An 18,117-nucleotide genomic window follows, 5' to 3' on the forward strand; every position below is an offset into this window, starting at 1 on the left:
TGTCTTAGTTGGGATTCTTAATTGTTAGACCGAACCCCACCCCTCCACCTTCATTTAGTGAATTTTGACAAATGTATACAACAATGTAACTGTACCACAGTTTTGTACAGACTATTTCCTTCATACCTAGTCCCTTTTAATCACTGATCTGCTTTCTGTTCTTGGAGTTTTTGAATTTGTTGTAAATGGAATCATGTGCTTGTAGCTTTTTTGTGTCTGGCTTATTTCACTTAAAATAATCCTATTGAAATTTATCTGTATTGTGGAATTCATTATTTTTTAAAAAGGTTACTGTTAATGAACTTCTTAAAAGATTTATTTATTTGAGAGGCAGAGAGAAAGAGAGAGAGAGAGAGAACGAGAGAGAGATCTTTCATCCACTGGTTCACTCCCCAAATGGCTGCAATGGCAGAGCTTGGCCAATCCGAAGCCAGGAGCCAGGAGCTTCCCTCTGGTCTCCAATGTGGGTGCAGGAGCCCAAGGACTTGGGCCATCTTCTGCTGCTTTCCCAGGCCACAGAAGAGAGCTGGATTGGAAGTGGAGCAGCCAGGACTTGAACTGGTGCCCACATGGAAAGCCAGCACTGCAGGCGGTGGCTTTACTCACTATGCCATAGAATTTATTATTAATTGCTTTTTTCCCTTTCATGGATATACCACTGTTTGTTCTTTCACCACATGATGGACATTTGGATTATTTCTACTTTTTTGGCTATTACGAATAAAGCTGTTAGAATGTTGCAGTGCTGAATCAAGCACAAGTCTTTGCATTAAATATGTTTTCTATCCTTGAGCAAATACCTAGAAGTAGAATTGTTGGTTTATAAAATAAATGTATGTGTAAATTTATGTGAAACTACACCACTGTTTCCAAAAATGGCTGTACTGCTTTTCATTCCCTTCAATAATCCTTAAGAATTCTATTTGTTCCATATTGTTGGTGATGCTTTGCATTATTAGACTTAGTAATTTTAGCCGTTTTAGTGGGTATATATGAGGGGACTTCAAAATGCTTACAGAAAAATGGAATTAAAAGATTAGCTTGTTTTGATGTAAAAATTGTTTGAAATTCCTGCATAGTTTTGACATACTACAAATTTTTCAAGAACTTTTTGAAGATGTCAGTATGCGTGGTTTCAGAAATTTTTGCACCAAAATAAACTTCCCTTTTAATTTCGTTTTCCATGAACATTTTAAAGTACCCTTGTAGTGATAACTCATTGTAATTTTAATTTGTGTTTCCCTGTTTATTTATAATGTTGAGTATCTTATTTGCTGCTCTGTGTATAGTCTTTAGTGAAATATGTGTCTAAATTTTTGTTCACTTTTTTGTCACTTTTTTTTGCCTTTTGAAGTTACAAGAATTTTCTAAATATTCTGGGTACAAGTCTTAATCATATCGGTTTTGGAGATTTTTTTTCTAACAGTCTATGACTGACTTTCATTTTCTTAAATAGTGCCTTTTGAAGAGCAAATGCTTTTAATTTTGATACAGTCTCTTTCTTTAATTTTTTTATATGGTTCACGTTTTTTGTGTCCTAGGAAATTTTTACCTAGCCTACTAATCACAAAGATTTTCTTTAAGTTAATTTTTTTATTGTGTGAGTGACTCAAGGGTCATATTTTTTGCTTTTGCCTACATGATTATTGAAAAGATGACATTTTTTTCCATTTTTTACTTGTGGCACCTTTGTCAAAAACTAACTCACTGAGACTAGCGCTGTGGTGTAGTGAGCTAAACCTCTGCCTATGGTGTTGGCATCCCACATGTGCGCTGGTTCATGTCCCGGCTACTAATCTTCCAATCCAGCTCCTTGCTATGGCCTGGGAAAACAGTGGAAGATGGCCCAAGTCCTAGGGCCCTTGCACCCTCGTGGAAGACCTGGAAGACGCTTCTAGCTCTGGATGGGCTCAGCTCTGGCCATTGCGGCCATTTGAAGGGTGAACCAGTGGATGGAAGACGTTTCTGTCTGTCTCTCCCTCTCTCTGTGTGTAACTCTACTTCTCAAATAAATAAATAAAATCTAGAAAGAAAAAAAACAGCTCACCATAAATTTGTGGTCAGTTTCTTGGATTCTACTAAGTTTAATTGATATATGTATTTCTCCTTTTGCCAATGATACTGACTTGATTGTATAACTTTGTATTAACTCTAGAAATTAGTTAATGTTTGTTCTCTAACTTCAGTCATCTTTTTGAAAGTTATTTTGGCTATTCTTAGGTCCTTAATACTTTGGTAGAAACTTTAAAGTCAACTTGTCAAAATCTATAGAAAAAATTTTTTTAGTATTTTTGAATGGGATTGCACTGAATCTATAGATCAGGTTAAAGAAGATTGATGATTAACAATTTTAGTATTCTAGTACACAGGTAAATATTTAAGTATTCTATAATTTTTCTCAATAAAAATTATTGCAGATCTCAGTGTGCAAGTGTTACTTTTTGTTAAATTTATCCCTAAGTATTTCATATTTTTGATGCTTTTTAGAATTTCAGCTTCCAAATGTTCAGTTCTAGTATATGGAAATAGATTTGGTTTCTGTTTGCCCTGTGCCCCTGTGCCGTGACCTTACTTGGGTGTTCTGTCAGCTCCTCACGTACGTGTCTCAGGATACTCTGTGTGAATAGCTATACCCTCTCATCTGTTCAGGAGGGACATCACTGTGCTCTCCTTCTTCTGTTACCTTTGTGTGGTTATCATTTAGGGTAGTGCTGGCCTCGTGTTAGTTTGGAAGTGTTCCTTCCACTTCAGTATTTCAGAAGAGGTGTGTAGAATTGGTAGTATGTCTTCCTTATGTCTTTCATAGAATTTACTCGTGAAGCCGTTTTGATTTACCCTAGTGTATCTTTTATCAGTATTATACTTCCTGTACAGCTGGAGAACCTTCAGAGGTTGTTCCTTTAACACTTGATCCCTTGTGTTGTTCTTTTACCTTTTATTACCATATATAAATCTAAAATGTATTATTTTTATTTTAGTAAATTATCTTTTACTAAGCTTTAGAAGTCATAAAAATGTCTTATAGTTACTCACATGTTTATCAATCTTGTACTCTATTCTTTTGTATTGATAAGTATTTTCATCTGTATCATTTACTTCTGTCTGGCAGAGGCAGAGAGAGAGAGAGAGAAGAGAGAGAGAGAGGGGGGTCTTCCATCTGCTGGTTCACTCCCCACGTGGCCACAGTGACTGGGGCTGTGCCCATCCAAAGCCAGGAGCCAGGAGCTTCTTCTGGGGCCCAGGACTTGGGCCATCTTCTGCTTTACCAGGCCATAGCAGAGAGCTGGATCAGAAGTGGAGCAGCCAGGACTCAAACCAGTCCCCATATGGGATGCCGGCACTGCAGGCAGTGGCATTACCCACTACGCCACAGCACCGGCCCCTGAAAGACTTTCTTTTAATATTTCTTCTAGTGAGTTCTTCAAGCTTTTCTCTAAAAAGTCCATTCATTCTTATTTTTGGAAGGTATTTTTGCTGTATATAGAATTCTAGATTGATGGTGGTTTTCTTTCATTAAAGTGAAGAAGCCATTCCTTTTTTTTTCCTGAATTGCATAGTTTTTTTTTTTTTTTTTAAGATTTCTTTGTTTGAAAGAGATACACACAGAGAGAAAGAGAGGCAGAGAGAGAGAGAGAGGTCTTCCATTCACTGGTTCACTCCCCAGAAGCTGCAACGGCCGGAGCTGCGCAGATCCGAAGCCAGAACCCAGGAGCTTCTTCCAGGTCTCCCACGTGGGTGCAGGGGCCCAAGCACTTGGGCCGTCTTCTGCTGCTTTCCCAGGCCACAGCAGAGAGCTGGATTGGAAGTGGAGCAGCCGGGACTTGAACTGATGCCCATATGCGATGCTGGCACTGGAGGTGGCAGCTTTACCCACTACACCATAGTGTAGGCCCATTTGTTGTTATTTTTTAAAGATTATTTATTTATTTACAAGGGAGAATTACTGAAAGAGAAATCTTCCATCTACTAGCTTTCTCCGCAGATGGCTCCTGGGAGCCAGAGGATTCATCCAGGTCTTCCACATGGGTGACAGGGGCCCAGATACTTGGGCCGTCTTCTGCTGCTTTCTCAGGTGTGTTAGCAGGGAGCTGGATCAGAAGTGGAGCAGCCGAGACTCGAACTGGTGCCCACATGGGATGCTGGCACTGGAGGCAGCAGCTTTACCCGTTATGCCACAGCGCCAGCCCAGTAATTTGATATTGATGAGACTTGATCTAGTTCTCTTTATATTTCTTGTTCAACCTGCATATTGGTAATTTCCATCAGTTTTAGAAAACTGAAAGCTAGTGTTTATTCCCTTATTTTTAATGTCTCTCCTCTCTCCTTTCTGGGACTGTGGATACCATAATGTAAGCGCAGCCTGATGTTGTCCATAAATCAGTGATGTTCTCTTCATTGCTTTCAGCCTTTTTTCTGTCTTTGTTTTAGATAGTTCCTGTGGCTGTGCCTTTCTATTACTGATGTTTTTAGTGTCTAATCTTCTGTTCATTCTCTCTAATGTGTATTCAGATAGTATATTTTTGTCTCTAGAAGTTCCCATTGGTCTTTTAAATATATGTCTTCCATTTCTCTTCTCATTATGTTTATTCTTGAACAAAGTTCTTTCATGTCCTGAACGAAGTAGACAAATAACTGTTTTAACATTTCTTGTCTCCTAAACTTGCCTTTACTGAGTCTGTTTCTGTTGATTACTTTTTCCCTCTGGTTGTGGGTCATATTCTCCTATTTCTTTGCATTTCTTATAATTTTGTGTTGCTGTTAAATTTTTGTTGTATTCCTTTAAATAGTGTTGGACTTGGTTCTGATACACAATTTAGTGGCAGTACTTAAGAGGCTTGCTTATAAGCATTGTTAGAGTGGGTCTGTGTAGTGTGCTGCCAGACAGATTCTAGCTGTGTTGGTTTCTAAACCCCTGTCTCTGTCTTTACATCTCAGACTGCCTGGCTCTGTGTTTTACTTTGTCACATGGACACTATTTTTTGTTTTGTTTTCAGATTTTGAAAATTTATGAAATATATTCTGAAAATAGATTTGGAGAATTAATCAAAGTTGATAATTCAAGATCCTTTCTTGAAAAAGCATTTTTGAATGCTTTGAAAATGAGTACTTAATTTTTCCTCTTTAGCTTACGTTTGATTGAGCCTTATACAGGTATAAGTTTCCAGGCATTTTAGAGCTATTTGCATTTGTTGGATATTTGGTAAATTATTTCACTTTATGTGTTTTATGAAGATACGGATGCTATTGGTTTTGAAAGATTAAACTACATTTTAGGTATGTATGCATTCTTTTTTAGGGCTCAAAATCTCCTTCTCCAAGACCAAACATGCCTGTTCGATACTTCATAATGAAGAGCAGTAATTTGAGAAACCTTGAAATTTCTCAGCAGAAGGGCATCTGGTCTACGACCCCTAGTAATGAGCGGAAGCTGAATCGAGCCTTTTGGGAAAGCAGCATGGTTTACTTGGTGTTTTCTGTTCAGGGGTCTGGACATTTCCAGGTAGGCCATCCTCAGATGATGGAGTGGGGTTGTTCTGGCTGGAGGTTAGACCATGGAGACAAAAGCCAGGTGAGCAAAGCTGGCTTTCCATTGCTTTGGAATGCGAGAGTCCCTTTCACTTGATTGAGAATAAGGGATGTCTTGTCTCTTCAAGGGAATCAAAGAACTAGGGTCCCTTTGTTTTTCTCCTGTCTTAAGGAGAACCTTTCTATATAAGCAGTTTTTCCTTCTGAAGACAGTTTTAGAATTACTAATTCTCAGGTGAATTAAAAGTAATGAGAAGCTTGATCTTTTGATAAAATATTTATTTAAATAGGCCCAAGAAAGTTAGTATTGCCAATCAAGAAACTAAGCATGTTTTTTTTTAAAAAACACATTTTTTGAAAATATTTATTTTGGAAGCCAGAATTAGAGGGAAAGAGGTAGAGAGATCTTCCATCCAATGGCTTATTTTCCAGATGGCTGCAACAGCCAGTGCTGGGCCAGACCAAAACCCAGAGCCAGGAGCTTCATGCAGATCTCCCATGTGGGTGGTAGGGACCAGCATGTATGTGGGATGCCGGTGTCACAGGCAGTGGGTTTACCTGCTGTGCCACGATACTGTGCTCTTTTTAATGTAGCTTGACTTAATATATATCTGAATTTACAAAACAGTTATTTATTTGATATTATAATATTTGAGGATAAAGGCTTAAAGATTTGATGGTATCCATTTCTTGTATAATAAATGTGGACTTAAATTATTTTGAACTATGTTGATATTTGAAATCATGTTACAAAGCTAGACTTGGTCTTTCCTCTCAAATTTGTTAATAGCTCTTAATGAAAATTTTAATAAATACTTTATTGTACATTTTTGTTAAGTATCCATTACTTTCATACTGCATTGTTACCTTAAACTTTTGAAAAACTTAGCTGTAGGTGAATTTAATAACGTTTTTGCCTCCTCCCTTTCTCATTATTCCCACAGGGATTCTCTAGGATGTCTTCAGAGATAGGAAGGGAGAAGAGCCAGGACTGGGGCTCAGCTGGACTAGGAGGAGTGTTTAAGGTGGAGTGGATACGAAAGGAAAGCCTTCCCTTTCAGTTTGCACACCATTTACTCAATCCTTGGAATGACAACAAGAAAGTCCAGATAAGCAGAGATGGGCAGGTACACAATAGCATTAAAGTCTTCCTTTTACTTTTGGTTTGGTTTAGTTTTGCTGTTGTGTAGTGCTTAGAGGAGGAAATGTAAGAACACAAATTGTGTTCATTCCACACTTGAGAAACAGTGGTTGCAGTTTGTGGAAGAGCTAGAAAAACCCACTTGCAAATGTGTCATACAGCTCATTGCTTACTTAACATTTTGTAGAGTTGGCGTCTCTCTGGTATTGTTTATATAAATCTTTCTAAATCCCTCATGGAAGCTTCTGTTGTCTGACTAAATATCTGCTCAGAACTGAGTGCATTTCTGAGGTAATTTGGTAAAGTCTTAAGATGACAACAGTGTTTAACTTCCTTGCAGCTCTAGTTACTGTCAGTGACAACCTTCTTATAATCTAGTGTCTTGTTTTATTTCTATTATGTTTTTGCCTTCCTTTCATAGTGTTAACTTATATACATTTTAAACTAGTTAAGGGGGCCGGTGCCGTGGCTCACTTGGTTAATCCTCCGCCTGCGGCGCTGGCATCCCATATGGGTGCCGGATTCTGTCCCAGTCGCTCCTCTTCCAGTCCATTTCTCTGCTGTGGCCTGGGAGTGCAGTGGAGGATGGCCCAGGTGCTTGGGTCCCTGCACCCGTGTGGGAGACCAGGAAGAAGCACCTGGCTCCTGGCTTTGGATTGCTGTAGCGGCCATTTCGGGGGGTGAACCAATGGAAGGAAGACTTTTCTCTCTGTCTCTCTTTTTCACTGTCTAACTCTGTCTTTCAAATAAAAAATAAAAAAGAGGGCTGGTGCCGTGGCTCACTTGGCTAAATCCTCTGCCCGCGGCGCCGGCATCTCATATGGGCGCCGGGTTCTAGTCTCGGCTGCTCTTTTTCCAGTCCAGCTCTCTGCTGTGGCCCAGGAAGGTAGTGAAGGATGGCCCAAGTGCTTGGGCACCTGCACCCGTGTGGGAGACCAGGAGGAAGCACCTGGCTCCTGGCTTCAGATTGGTATAGTGCCGGCCATAGCGGCCATTTGGGGGGTGAACCAATGGAAGGAAGACTTTTCTCTCTGTCTCTGTTTCTCACTAACTCTGTCAAATTAAAAAAAAAAAAAAAAAACAAAACAAAACTAGTTAAGGTGGTATCAATTTACATATTGACAAAGTACTATACTAGCTGTTTTATAAAATATAATTTAATCCTTATGAATAAAATGAAATATTTGAACAGTTTTATGCAGGATAAAAAAGACTCAGATAAATTTAGCTAGCATCACACAGCTTCTGATTTATCTGGACCAGTGTGGCCCACTTCAAATCACTTTGGAAAAAGTACTATGGGAGGACTAAAATGTGGCATTCTCACTTGAAGAAGAATTTTTTTTTAAGTCATTCAACTCTATACACCTTAAAGCAATAAATTATAACAATATTTTCCATATAATTTCAGCATGTTTTGCTGGAAAAAATGAAATTCATAGTGATTTTCTTACCTTTTTATCAGTATAGGTTTTAATGTTTGAAAAAATTTCAGTACAGTTCTTTTTATGTTTATTTTGACTTTTGATTTATCCAGGAACTGGAACCTCAGGTTGGTGAACAGTTGCTCCAGTTATGGGAACGCCTTCCATTGGGAGAAAAAACCACAGCTGACTGACAATCAGGTTAGGTATCATGCTTGACACTGAAAGCTGTCATTATTTGTGGGCATTAGGATCCTTTCAGGTTTTTTACTTTTTCCCCCCCTTTTTCTTTTCTTACCCTTCTAGAACATTATACCTATTTATAACCATTGAATGCACTGACTTCCAAAAACTGAGATAAGGTTCTGTGTCACGAATGGACTTTTCTGGTTTAGAGTGTTGCTTCAGAACGACCGTCTTCATATACAAGAGAAAAGGATTATTTAAATTTCTCTAATGATCACAGAGTATGATTAGGTAATACCTGTTAATTGTATGTTTATGAAGAAAGTAGTGTTGTCATTTGATACAACAGCGTTGAAGTTCAACATTTCATTTCCTTAAACACTGAATTATAACTCTTACTGATGACTTTTTAATGCAAAGTAAATTGTTTACTTTTCAGAAAGTTGTGAATACATCAGTACATCTGAGCACCATTTTAGGAGTCAACTCAAGAGTTAGTATTTAAAAAACCAATCAAATTCTAAAAATAGTACTTTGAAAAATACTATGTATTGATTAAGGGCTATTCACATTACCATTTTAACCTAATACACGTTAACACAAAAAGGAGGGATATTCTTCCCTGGGATTGTGAATGCAGTAGAATCTGAAGAAAGGCAAAGAGTTGCCCTTGCCTGCACCGTGTTCTTGTCCCACCTCTTTCAGCTGGCACATACCGTACTCCCTCCACCTGCCCTCACGGTAACCACCTTCGCACGTCTCAGATGAATAGTCATGATGACTCTACTTTTGTTTTGGCTACAGAAACTTGATTTAGACACATTAAAAATTTAAAGTTCATATAGTTTAAAAATAATGTTCAGCAGTTATTGGTAGCTTGGTTGCTGAGTATCTTCGAAACAAAAGCCCACAAGCACCATAATTCTAAATGCCTTCTTCCATTTCTTCAGTTCCTTTTCTCCAACTTACATGTTCAGGTATGATTTTCTCATTTTTTTATTATTTGTGGTTTAATAAGTGGGACATATTTTTTTTTGGTAAACCTGTGATAGGGACAGTCTCATACATTATGTTGTCATCTCAGAACAATTTGGCTTGACCTTTTTACCACCACTGTTCATAAAGTTTCTTTAGAGACTTTTTGAAGGAAAAATAGAAGTATGGGGAAAAATGAAAGAAATGTCTTGATTACTGAACTCTAGATAGAACAGTTTTTCTTATCACTTCTTATAACACATGGGGTCCTTGTTATAAGGAAAAAACACGAATCTCATTTAAAGACAAAGAACTCTGGTTCTGTATTTCAGAACAAAGAAGTGAAAAATCAGGGTCAGCATAAAATCTCAAGAGCCCTTCTATTTTCTCTGGGAAAGCACTGTATATTGGTGCACTAGTTTAGAATGTCAACTGTGATTTTTGCCTGTATTTGTAGTTATTAGGTTTTGTTTGTTTGTTTTGGACTTTGAGCCATACCTGTAAATTGAGCCTATGTGAATTATGTTCTATTGTATGTATATTACAGAACTTTTCTTATTAGAGCAACCAACTTGTGTTTTCCTGATAATGTGTACCTTTTTTTAGGTATATAGTCACAATGTTCTAAATTTGGAATGACTTTTAAAATATAAAACTTGTTTTAATTTTCATCTGTTTTCTGATATCTAGCCCTGTATGTAAATGATGGATTTGTTAGTATTTAAAATGAATATAATTTGAATGTAATTAAAATACTGTTTTTGGAAGATATGAACTTTAAATATACTTAATAAATGCAATTCTATTAAATTATTCACATCTTGCTATTTCTGATACTGTCTAAAAGAACTAAGGGGATAATGATCAGTAATATCTCCAGAGCTACTAATGATTTCAGACACACTGAAGAATCGATACGGAAGGTAATGGTTTCATATCAGTATCCCTCCCCACCCCCACAAAACTTCAAGCTGTGTTTAGTGGTAAGGTTTTTAAATATTGGTAAAACATGCAGAAGTAGAAATGTAAACATTTCTATGTATTATGAAGAGTGCCTTGTACTTCAATGTTAGTATTTTTCCAACCTTAATATAAAGTTCTTTTCTAAACACATAGGAGAAAGTAACTTATAGTGATTTATAATATCATATCTAGATGGCTAATACTGCTCTTTTTCCAGAGTATTTAGTTCTGTGACCTGGTTCATATTTTGTTTCAGCCAGTGGAATTATCTGCTCAGAAAATGTAGAGCACCTGCTGTTTTCAAAATAACTGTTGAAGTGTTTCTTTTAGAAAGTACTAGTATCTTAGATGCTTGGTTCGCATATGCTTTCACCTGGTGAAATCTTGTATTTTCACTAATGTAATGGGAGTAGTTTGTTGTGTTTTGTGATAGTATTTATTCATTCATTTGTTCATTCATTCATTCTGACAGGCAGAGTTAGACAGTGAGAGAGAGAGAAAGAAAGGTCTTCCTTCCGTTGGTTCACCCCATAAATGGCTGCTATGGTCGGCGCCCTGCGCCGACCCAAAGCCAGGAGCCAGGTGCTTCCTCCTGGTCTCCCACGCAGGTGCAGGGCCCAAGCACTTGGGCCATCCTCCTCTGCCTTCCCAGGCCACAGCAGAGAGCTGGACTGGAAGAGGAGCAACCAGGACAGAATCCGGTACCCCAACTGGGACTAGAACCTGGGGTGCCAGCGCCAGCCAAGTGAACCACAGCGCCAGCCACATAGTGTTTATTTAATATCATTTACAGTGGCATACTGAAATAGATCAGTTGAAACTCTTGCTGTCTTGGAGGAGCTTATATTCTGTGGTTGACAATTTTATTTGGCATCCTAGAGAACAATTAAGTTGATTTAGACCAAGTGCAAAGACATTTAAGAGGCAGACAGTCATTGAAGACTTACTTCATGGTGGCGTTGCATTTCCACATGTCTTAAAGAATGGATAGAACTGTAAAAGCTTTGGGATGGAAAGCTAGAACTAGTTAAAAGCTGGAAAGGAACGAGGCATTTTGGGAGAATATACAGTTCTCTGTATACTGTATAGAATATACAGTAGTCACCTGCAAACTTTTATGTAGGAGATTTAGTATGTGGAAAACCGTGTGTATAAGAAAAAAATAAGTAATAATTGAATCCATGGGATCTTGAATTTTGGTGTACAGATAGGGTTCCTGTTAAAGACTCCCTTGGCTCCTACACAGGGTCTGCTCACTTGGTCAGTGGTTTTGTAATAGGGCTTACAAATCTGCATGTTGAGCAACACACTGAGTATTGTTGGTTCAAATGGACCGTTCATCATACTGAAACAGATTGATAAAATCAAAATTCCAGTGACAGTAGCATGAAATATTCACATTGTTATTCATATTGTGCAATGAAATAGTAGAGGTGACTGGAGTACTAAATGTAGAGGTGTTTAATGAGCATTTTCTTGTTTCAAGAGGTACGAGGCTGTTTTAAGAAAGCACTGTGGACTAAGTACTTAATATTACTTAACAGTGTCCATTGTTTCAGACACTAGAGTAAGGTCGTGAGTACATCCCACCCTGCATAGCTTGTCTTATAGTGGAATATGTCCTGAAACTACCTTGAATAACCCCATAATACACAGGAAAGTGTCCTATGTACACAGTAATGAGAAGACCACAGATCCCTTAGGAACATGATGTGCAGGTAAAGAGGCCTGGACTAGTATATTTTGTAGTCATCAACAAAAACATAATTTTGGGACTTGAGGGGCAATATTCACCCTTTTTTTCCCTCTACTAACTTCAAAGTCAATTAAGAAAAAAAAGGAAAAAATAAAAATATTACCTTTATTGTTAATAAGGTTGAAGTAGAGATCATGGCTTAGACTCCTGGCCACACAGACTTCCTAAATGCAAACCATCTCTCCTCTGTTTAACTAAATCCTGTGGTTGTAGGCCTCGCCTCCCTGGCCACATATCAAGTCATTGCGGAAGAGAGCATTTGCATCTGAGGCAGAACACTTTGAAAAGAAAATACAGCAAGGACAGGAAGGAAAGAAAGGTTGAAATGCTCTTGGCCCAAGCAGGAGCTCTGCAGGGGAGAGAAGGTACGTGCATTTCTCCTCAGGGTTGCCCTCAAGTAGAAGGAAACCAGAATAACCAATGCCAAGCACAAGGTACAAAGTGCTAAGAGTTGGTCCTATTTGCTGTAGCACTGGATTTTTTTTTTTTTTTTTTTTTTTTTTTTTTTTTTTTGATAGGCAGAGTGGACAGTGAGAGAGAGACAGAGAGCAAGGTCTTCCTTTTCCCTTGATTCACCCCCCAATGGCTGCTGCGGCCGGTGCGCTGCAGCCGGCGCACCGTGCTGATCCGAAGCCAGGAGCCAGGTGCTTCTCCTGGTCTCCCACACGGATTTTACAGATACCCGTCTGATGCCTGTCAGTTATTGTGCAGGTTAGGTCACAGGGTATTCTTTTTGTTGTTATTTACAGAACAGATTATTTCTTTTGAGTTTTATTTATGTTTAAAATGTTTGTTTTCATTTTATTTGAAAAGAAGTGAGACAGATCTTCCATTTGCTAGTTCACTTCCCAGATACCCACAATATCCAGGGCTGGGCCAGCCTGAAGCCTGGAGCATGGAACGAAATTCAGGTCTCCCATGTGGGTGGCAGGGAGCCAAGTACTTGGGCTGTCACCTGCTACATCCCAAGTGGAGGGACTTGTGCATCCACTGAACGAAATCTCCACCTGGAGTGTCCTCTAATGGTGAAATGTGTCATGACTACCTATTATGGAGTCTGGTCTAATCTGGGTTACCCGAGTATTTAGTGAGTGTTCAGGCACTGTTCTTGTTTGTTCAGTTTCTGTGAAAGGCAGGAAGTATGAGTTAACTGGGTGGTTTCTTGTGGGAAAAGGGACTGTGTGTGCTCAGCTCATCTCTTCCTGGCTTCTCCATCTTTGTATTTTTCTTAGGCAGTTGACCTTTTATTTGGAAGAAATGCCTAGTCTAAATTAAAATGAAAGTCAATAGGAAATAATTTGTATGCTAATATCCTCATCACCGCTTTCAGTGTTACACAAATAAAGTGGAATCAAGTCATCTGAGCATAGATACTAATGGAAAGAAACTCTTGGGGTTATTTTTTCCAAGTTTTGTCCCTCTTTCTGTGTACTTCTGCACTATACACATTAAGTCAGGGTAACATATGCACATTGAAATTCAGTGAATTAATGCTTGAGAAATATTTCCAAGTCTTAACAGCAATTTGAAAGTAAATAATGGTTTACAAGATTACTTATCAATTTATTTAACACACTTAAATTCAGAAAATTCTCATTGAGTCATTGGAAGAAAATGACTGTAATGTGATTTATCAAAATGAGAGATCAAACCTAGACTTAACATAAATGTACACACACATGCTTGTGCATATATTGTGCACACACAAAAGAAACTAAAAAGAGCAGTTTGTGGTAGGCAAAGTTGTTTGGAATAAATGTCAGTGTGGCAAAAAAGAGCAAATACCACATTCCAGACTGTCACCATGGTCAGTCAGTTCTAGAAACAGGCTTCTGATGTTGGTTAGTATATGGATCAGATAGTTCATGTTTGTTTTTTTTTTTGTTTTTTTTTTTTTTAAAGTTCATTTTATTTATTTGAAAGAGTTAGAGAGAAGAGGCAGAGGGAGAGGGAGGAGGAGAGGGAGAGGTCTTCCATCTGCTGGTTCACTCTCCAGTTGGCCAAATGGCCGGAGCTGCGCCAATCTGAAGCCAGGAGCCAGGAGCTTCTTCTGGGTATCTTCTGGGTATCCCACGTGGGTGCAGGAGCCCAAGGACTTAGGCCATCTTCCACTGCTTTCCCAGGCCACAGAAGAGAGCTGGATGGGAAGTGGAACAGCTGGGACTAGAATCAGAACCCATATTGGATACTGGCACTGCAGGTGGTGCGTTACCCACTACGCCACAGCACTGGCCCTGTAGTTCATGTTCTAATTCACACTGAGACACAAGAATCCACTAGATACTTATAAGAAAAAAACAATTTTAGGAAATAAAAATGTCTCTTTTAGAGATTGTATAAGTGAATGGATGAATAGATAAAAATATTTATTCAGTGAAGAGTGTTTTGTGAGGTGGATTCTTTTTTTTTTTTTTTTTTTAATATTTACTTATTTAATCAAAAGGCAGAGTTACAGAGAGGCAGAGGCAGAGAGAAGAGGTCTTCCATCTGCTGCTTCACTCCCCAGATGGCTGCAATGGCTGGAGCTGGGCCGACATGAAGTCAGGAGCTTCCTCCTAGTCTCCCACATGGGTGCCGAGGCCCAAGGACTTGGGCCAACCTCCACTGCTTTCCCAGGCCATAGCAGAGAACTGTATTGGAAGTAGAGCATCCAGAACTTGAACCAGCGCCCATACGGGGTGCCGACACTGCAGGTGGCAGCTTTACCCAATACGCCACAGTGCTGGCCCCAGTGAGGTTGATTCATATACACTACTGTTTTCACTTGGCAGTTTAGCACTTGACTGATAGTAAAAATGAGATGACAAACATAAAATGATGCAAAATTTGCTGTTCTCAGCAATTTCTCAAGGCAACATTCTCTGACTTCTTATCATTCTGAAAGAGTATTTAATGGTTGGGCCAGCGCTGTGGAGTAGCGGGAAAAGCCACCTCCTGCAGTGCCAGCATCCCATATGGGCGCCAGTTCGAGTCCTGGCTGCTCCACTTCTGATCCAGCTCTCTGCTGTGGCCTGGGAAAGCAGTGGAAGATGGCCCAAGTCCTTGGGCCCCTGCACCTGCGTGGGAGACCTGGAGGAAGCTCCTGGCTCCTGGCTTCGTATTGGCACAGCTCCGGCCATTGTGCCCATCTGGGGAGTGAACTAGAGGATGGAAGACCTCTCTCTCTGCCTCTCCTTCTTTCTCTCTGTAACTCTGACTTTCAAATAAAATAAATAAATCTTTAAAAAAAAGTATTTAATGGCAAAACAGTTACCCTGTGATAAATATTGAGGAGATTATGGAGGCTTCACAAAAGTATAGGAGTCGTTAAGCCCCAACCGCACTCCCTTGAAAGTCAGTACGTGGATAACTTAGTATTTGAATCTTGATATTTGTTTGAATTATCCCTATGTCTCCTGCACATATTTAGAGAGCGAAGATTTGGGTTAATCTTGCTTATTCTCTAATTTTGGTTTCTAACATCAATTAAATACCAATACAAAAAAGTCTTATTTTCATGATTTTTTCCAAATACTATATATTTTTTAGAAGACATTTATTTGTTTAACAGGCAGAGAGAGAGGGATACAGGGAGAGAAAGAGAGAGAGATACCTTATATCCGCTGGTTCAATCCCCAAGTGGCTGTAATGGCCAGGGCTAGGCCAGACTGAAGCTTGGAGGCAGAAACTCCCTCCAAATTTCACACATGAGTGGCAGGGCCCAAGTGCTTGGACTTTCTTCTGCGGCTTTCCTGGGCACATTGGCAGGGAGCCGGATTGGACTTGAGCCAGTATTCAAACACAAGATGCTGGCATCACAAGTGGTGGCTTAACCCACTTTACCACAATGCCAGCCTTAATACTGCTTCAGGATTAAAACTGGGTACTGAGGGTTTGTACTTAACACCAGGATGGCATAACATGGACCAGATTTACTCTCTTGCTAAAAACAAGAAACAAAAAAGACACCAAAACATGAAACAGCAGTTCTTAAGGGATTGAACATTAGGCAGTGAAGGATCATAATCTGGACATGTGATGCCAATAGATGAGCACTTCAGTTACCCAGATTTACCACCCTGAGAGTTTCTAGGCCATGGCCTGGGAAAGGGGAAGAGAAGCAGAACTGGACAATTTCCGAGTTGAGGAGACATAGTTGAGACTGGGAAACCACAGCGACCAGAGTTCATATAACAGAAACTCAGAAGGGGGCCAAGCGCGTGGAGAAGTGCACATGGCTGCAGAGGCCCCTGCAGTGCTCAGCAGAGTGCTGATCAGGCACAGTGTGCAGAAACTCCCTGCCACCAGAACCTTCTGAAGGGCTGAAAGGGAACAATTCCTGGTGCTTAACAAAGACCAGAAATAGGCCGGCGCCGCGGCTCACTAGGCTAATCCTCCACCTAGCGGCGCCGGCACACCGGGTTCTAGTCCCGGTCGGGGCACCGGATTCTGTCCCGGTTGCCCCTCTTCCAGGCCAGCCCTCTGCTGTGGCCAGGGAGGGCAGTGGAGGATGGCCCAAGTCCTTGGGCCCTGCACCCCATGGGAGACCAGGAAAAGCACCTGGCTCCTGGCTCCTGCCATCGGATCAGCGCGGTGTGCCGGCCGCAGCGCGCCGGCCGCGGCGGCCATTGGAGGATGAACCAACGGCAAAGGAAGACCTTTCTCTCTGTCTCTCTCTCTCACTGTCCACTCTGCCTGTCAAAAAAAAAAAAAAAAAAAGAAAAGAAAAGAAAAAAAAAAAGACCAGAAATAGTGCCCCCCCACAGGAGACGTAAAAATCAAAGAAAAAGCAGAACGTGTACAAAGAACAGATAGAAATAACAAGTAGAAACAAAAACAGATAGAAAAAATTGTCAGGTGATAGACTAACAATGCATAATTATGTTAAATGTAATGGTTGAAAAATTCTGAACAAAAGGAATTACTTGTCAGAATGGGTAAAAAGCCATCACTCAACTCATGATGCCTTTGAGAAATGCACTTCCATTATAAAGATCAAATAGATTACAAATTTTTAGATGGAAGAATTTATAATAGGCTAATATTAATTTTAGAAAAGCTAAATGATTATATTAATATCAGACAAATGAGAATTTGGAGCCAAGAATATAACCAGGGATTTTAATTTAGTATTGCTAAAAGGACCAGTGAATATAATACTAAATGCTGATGTATGTAATAAAAGGGATTCACAATACTTTAAATGAAAATTGATAGAAAGCAAAGAAAAGTTCAGAATTACATTCAGATTTCAATAACCAATACAAAATGTAGGCATAAAAGAGAGAAAGCTTGAAGAGCACTCTCAACTATATTGACTTAATTAACATTTATAGACCTTACCACCCCAAGTCAACACAATGCACATTCCTTTCAATTGCACCCAAAACTTTTACCATGGTAGGCCATATTGCAGCCCATAAAACAAATGTCAATAAATTTAAAAGGATCCAGTCACATAAATCATGTTCACATGGACTGATCACCATGGACATGGATTGGAAATCGGTAACATCCTACTTCAAACTGGCTAGAAATAGCAATGATTGCCACTAGTTTTCTTCTAAGTTCCAGAATTAATTCTCATTGGATCAGTGGTCACGTGCTTGTGTCTGCACAGTCATTGTGCTATTGGCAAAGTCTTTTTGAAAAAAAGTCACCCAACATGTGGACTAAGAGTAGAACAGAAATAGTTCTCCAAAAGAATATCAAAGTTATGTTACCATAACAATGATTAGGGGGCAGGCAAAATTATTAGCTATCCAGTATCAAAAGCTACTAGAATTAATTAGTGAGTTTAGTTGACAGGCTACAAAATCAATATATAGAAAAATCAACTGTAATTCTACATACTAATAACAAACAATTAGAAATTAGACAGTAGTGTTTTCAGCAGTATAAAACAAGCACCTAGGAATAAATGCCAAAAACTGTGAATGACCCATACACTTAAAAGTACAAAATATTGCTCAGACACAGATGACCTAGAGAAACAGATTTACTTGCTGGATTGGAAGACTGTATCATTAAGATGTCAGTTCTGTGCAGCATCTATACATTCGTCACAGTCCCAAGCTCAATTCAGAGTTCATATGGAAATGCAAAGGACCTAGAATAGCCAAAAACACTGTTAAAAAGAACAGCTTTAGAAGGCTCACACTACTCGA

At 39.3% G+C, this 18,117-nt stretch overlaps 1 protein-coding gene across 1 annotated transcript in view; it reads left to right on the forward strand.

Moving 5' to 3' along the window:
• Positions 1 to 10,065, forward strand: part of YTHDC2 (YTH N6-methyladenosine RNA binding protein C2) — a 92,132-nt gene extending 82,067 nt beyond the window's left edge. Inside the window, exons 27-30 of the mRNA XM_051834534.2 lie at positions 5,297 to 5,500; positions 6,471 to 6,653; positions 8,205 to 8,292; positions 8,398 to 10,065. Of these exons, the coding sequence (XP_051690494.1) occupies positions 5,297 to 5,500; positions 6,471 to 6,653; positions 8,205 to 8,285 (468 nt within the window). The 3' untranslated portion in view covers positions 8,286 to 8,292; positions 8,398 to 10,065. The remainder of the gene's footprint in view (positions 1 to 5,296; positions 5,501 to 6,470; positions 6,654 to 8,204; positions 8,293 to 8,397) is intronic.
• Positions 10,066 to 18,117: the final 8,052 nt, after the last annotated feature.

The sequence above is a fragment of the Oryctolagus cuniculus genome, chromosome 6, assembly GCF_964237555.1.
Source record: "Oryctolagus cuniculus chromosome 6, mOryCun1.1, whole genome shotgun sequence".
In the NCBI taxonomy this organism is placed as follows: domain Eukaryota; kingdom Metazoa; phylum Chordata; class Mammalia; order Lagomorpha; family Leporidae; genus Oryctolagus; species Oryctolagus cuniculus.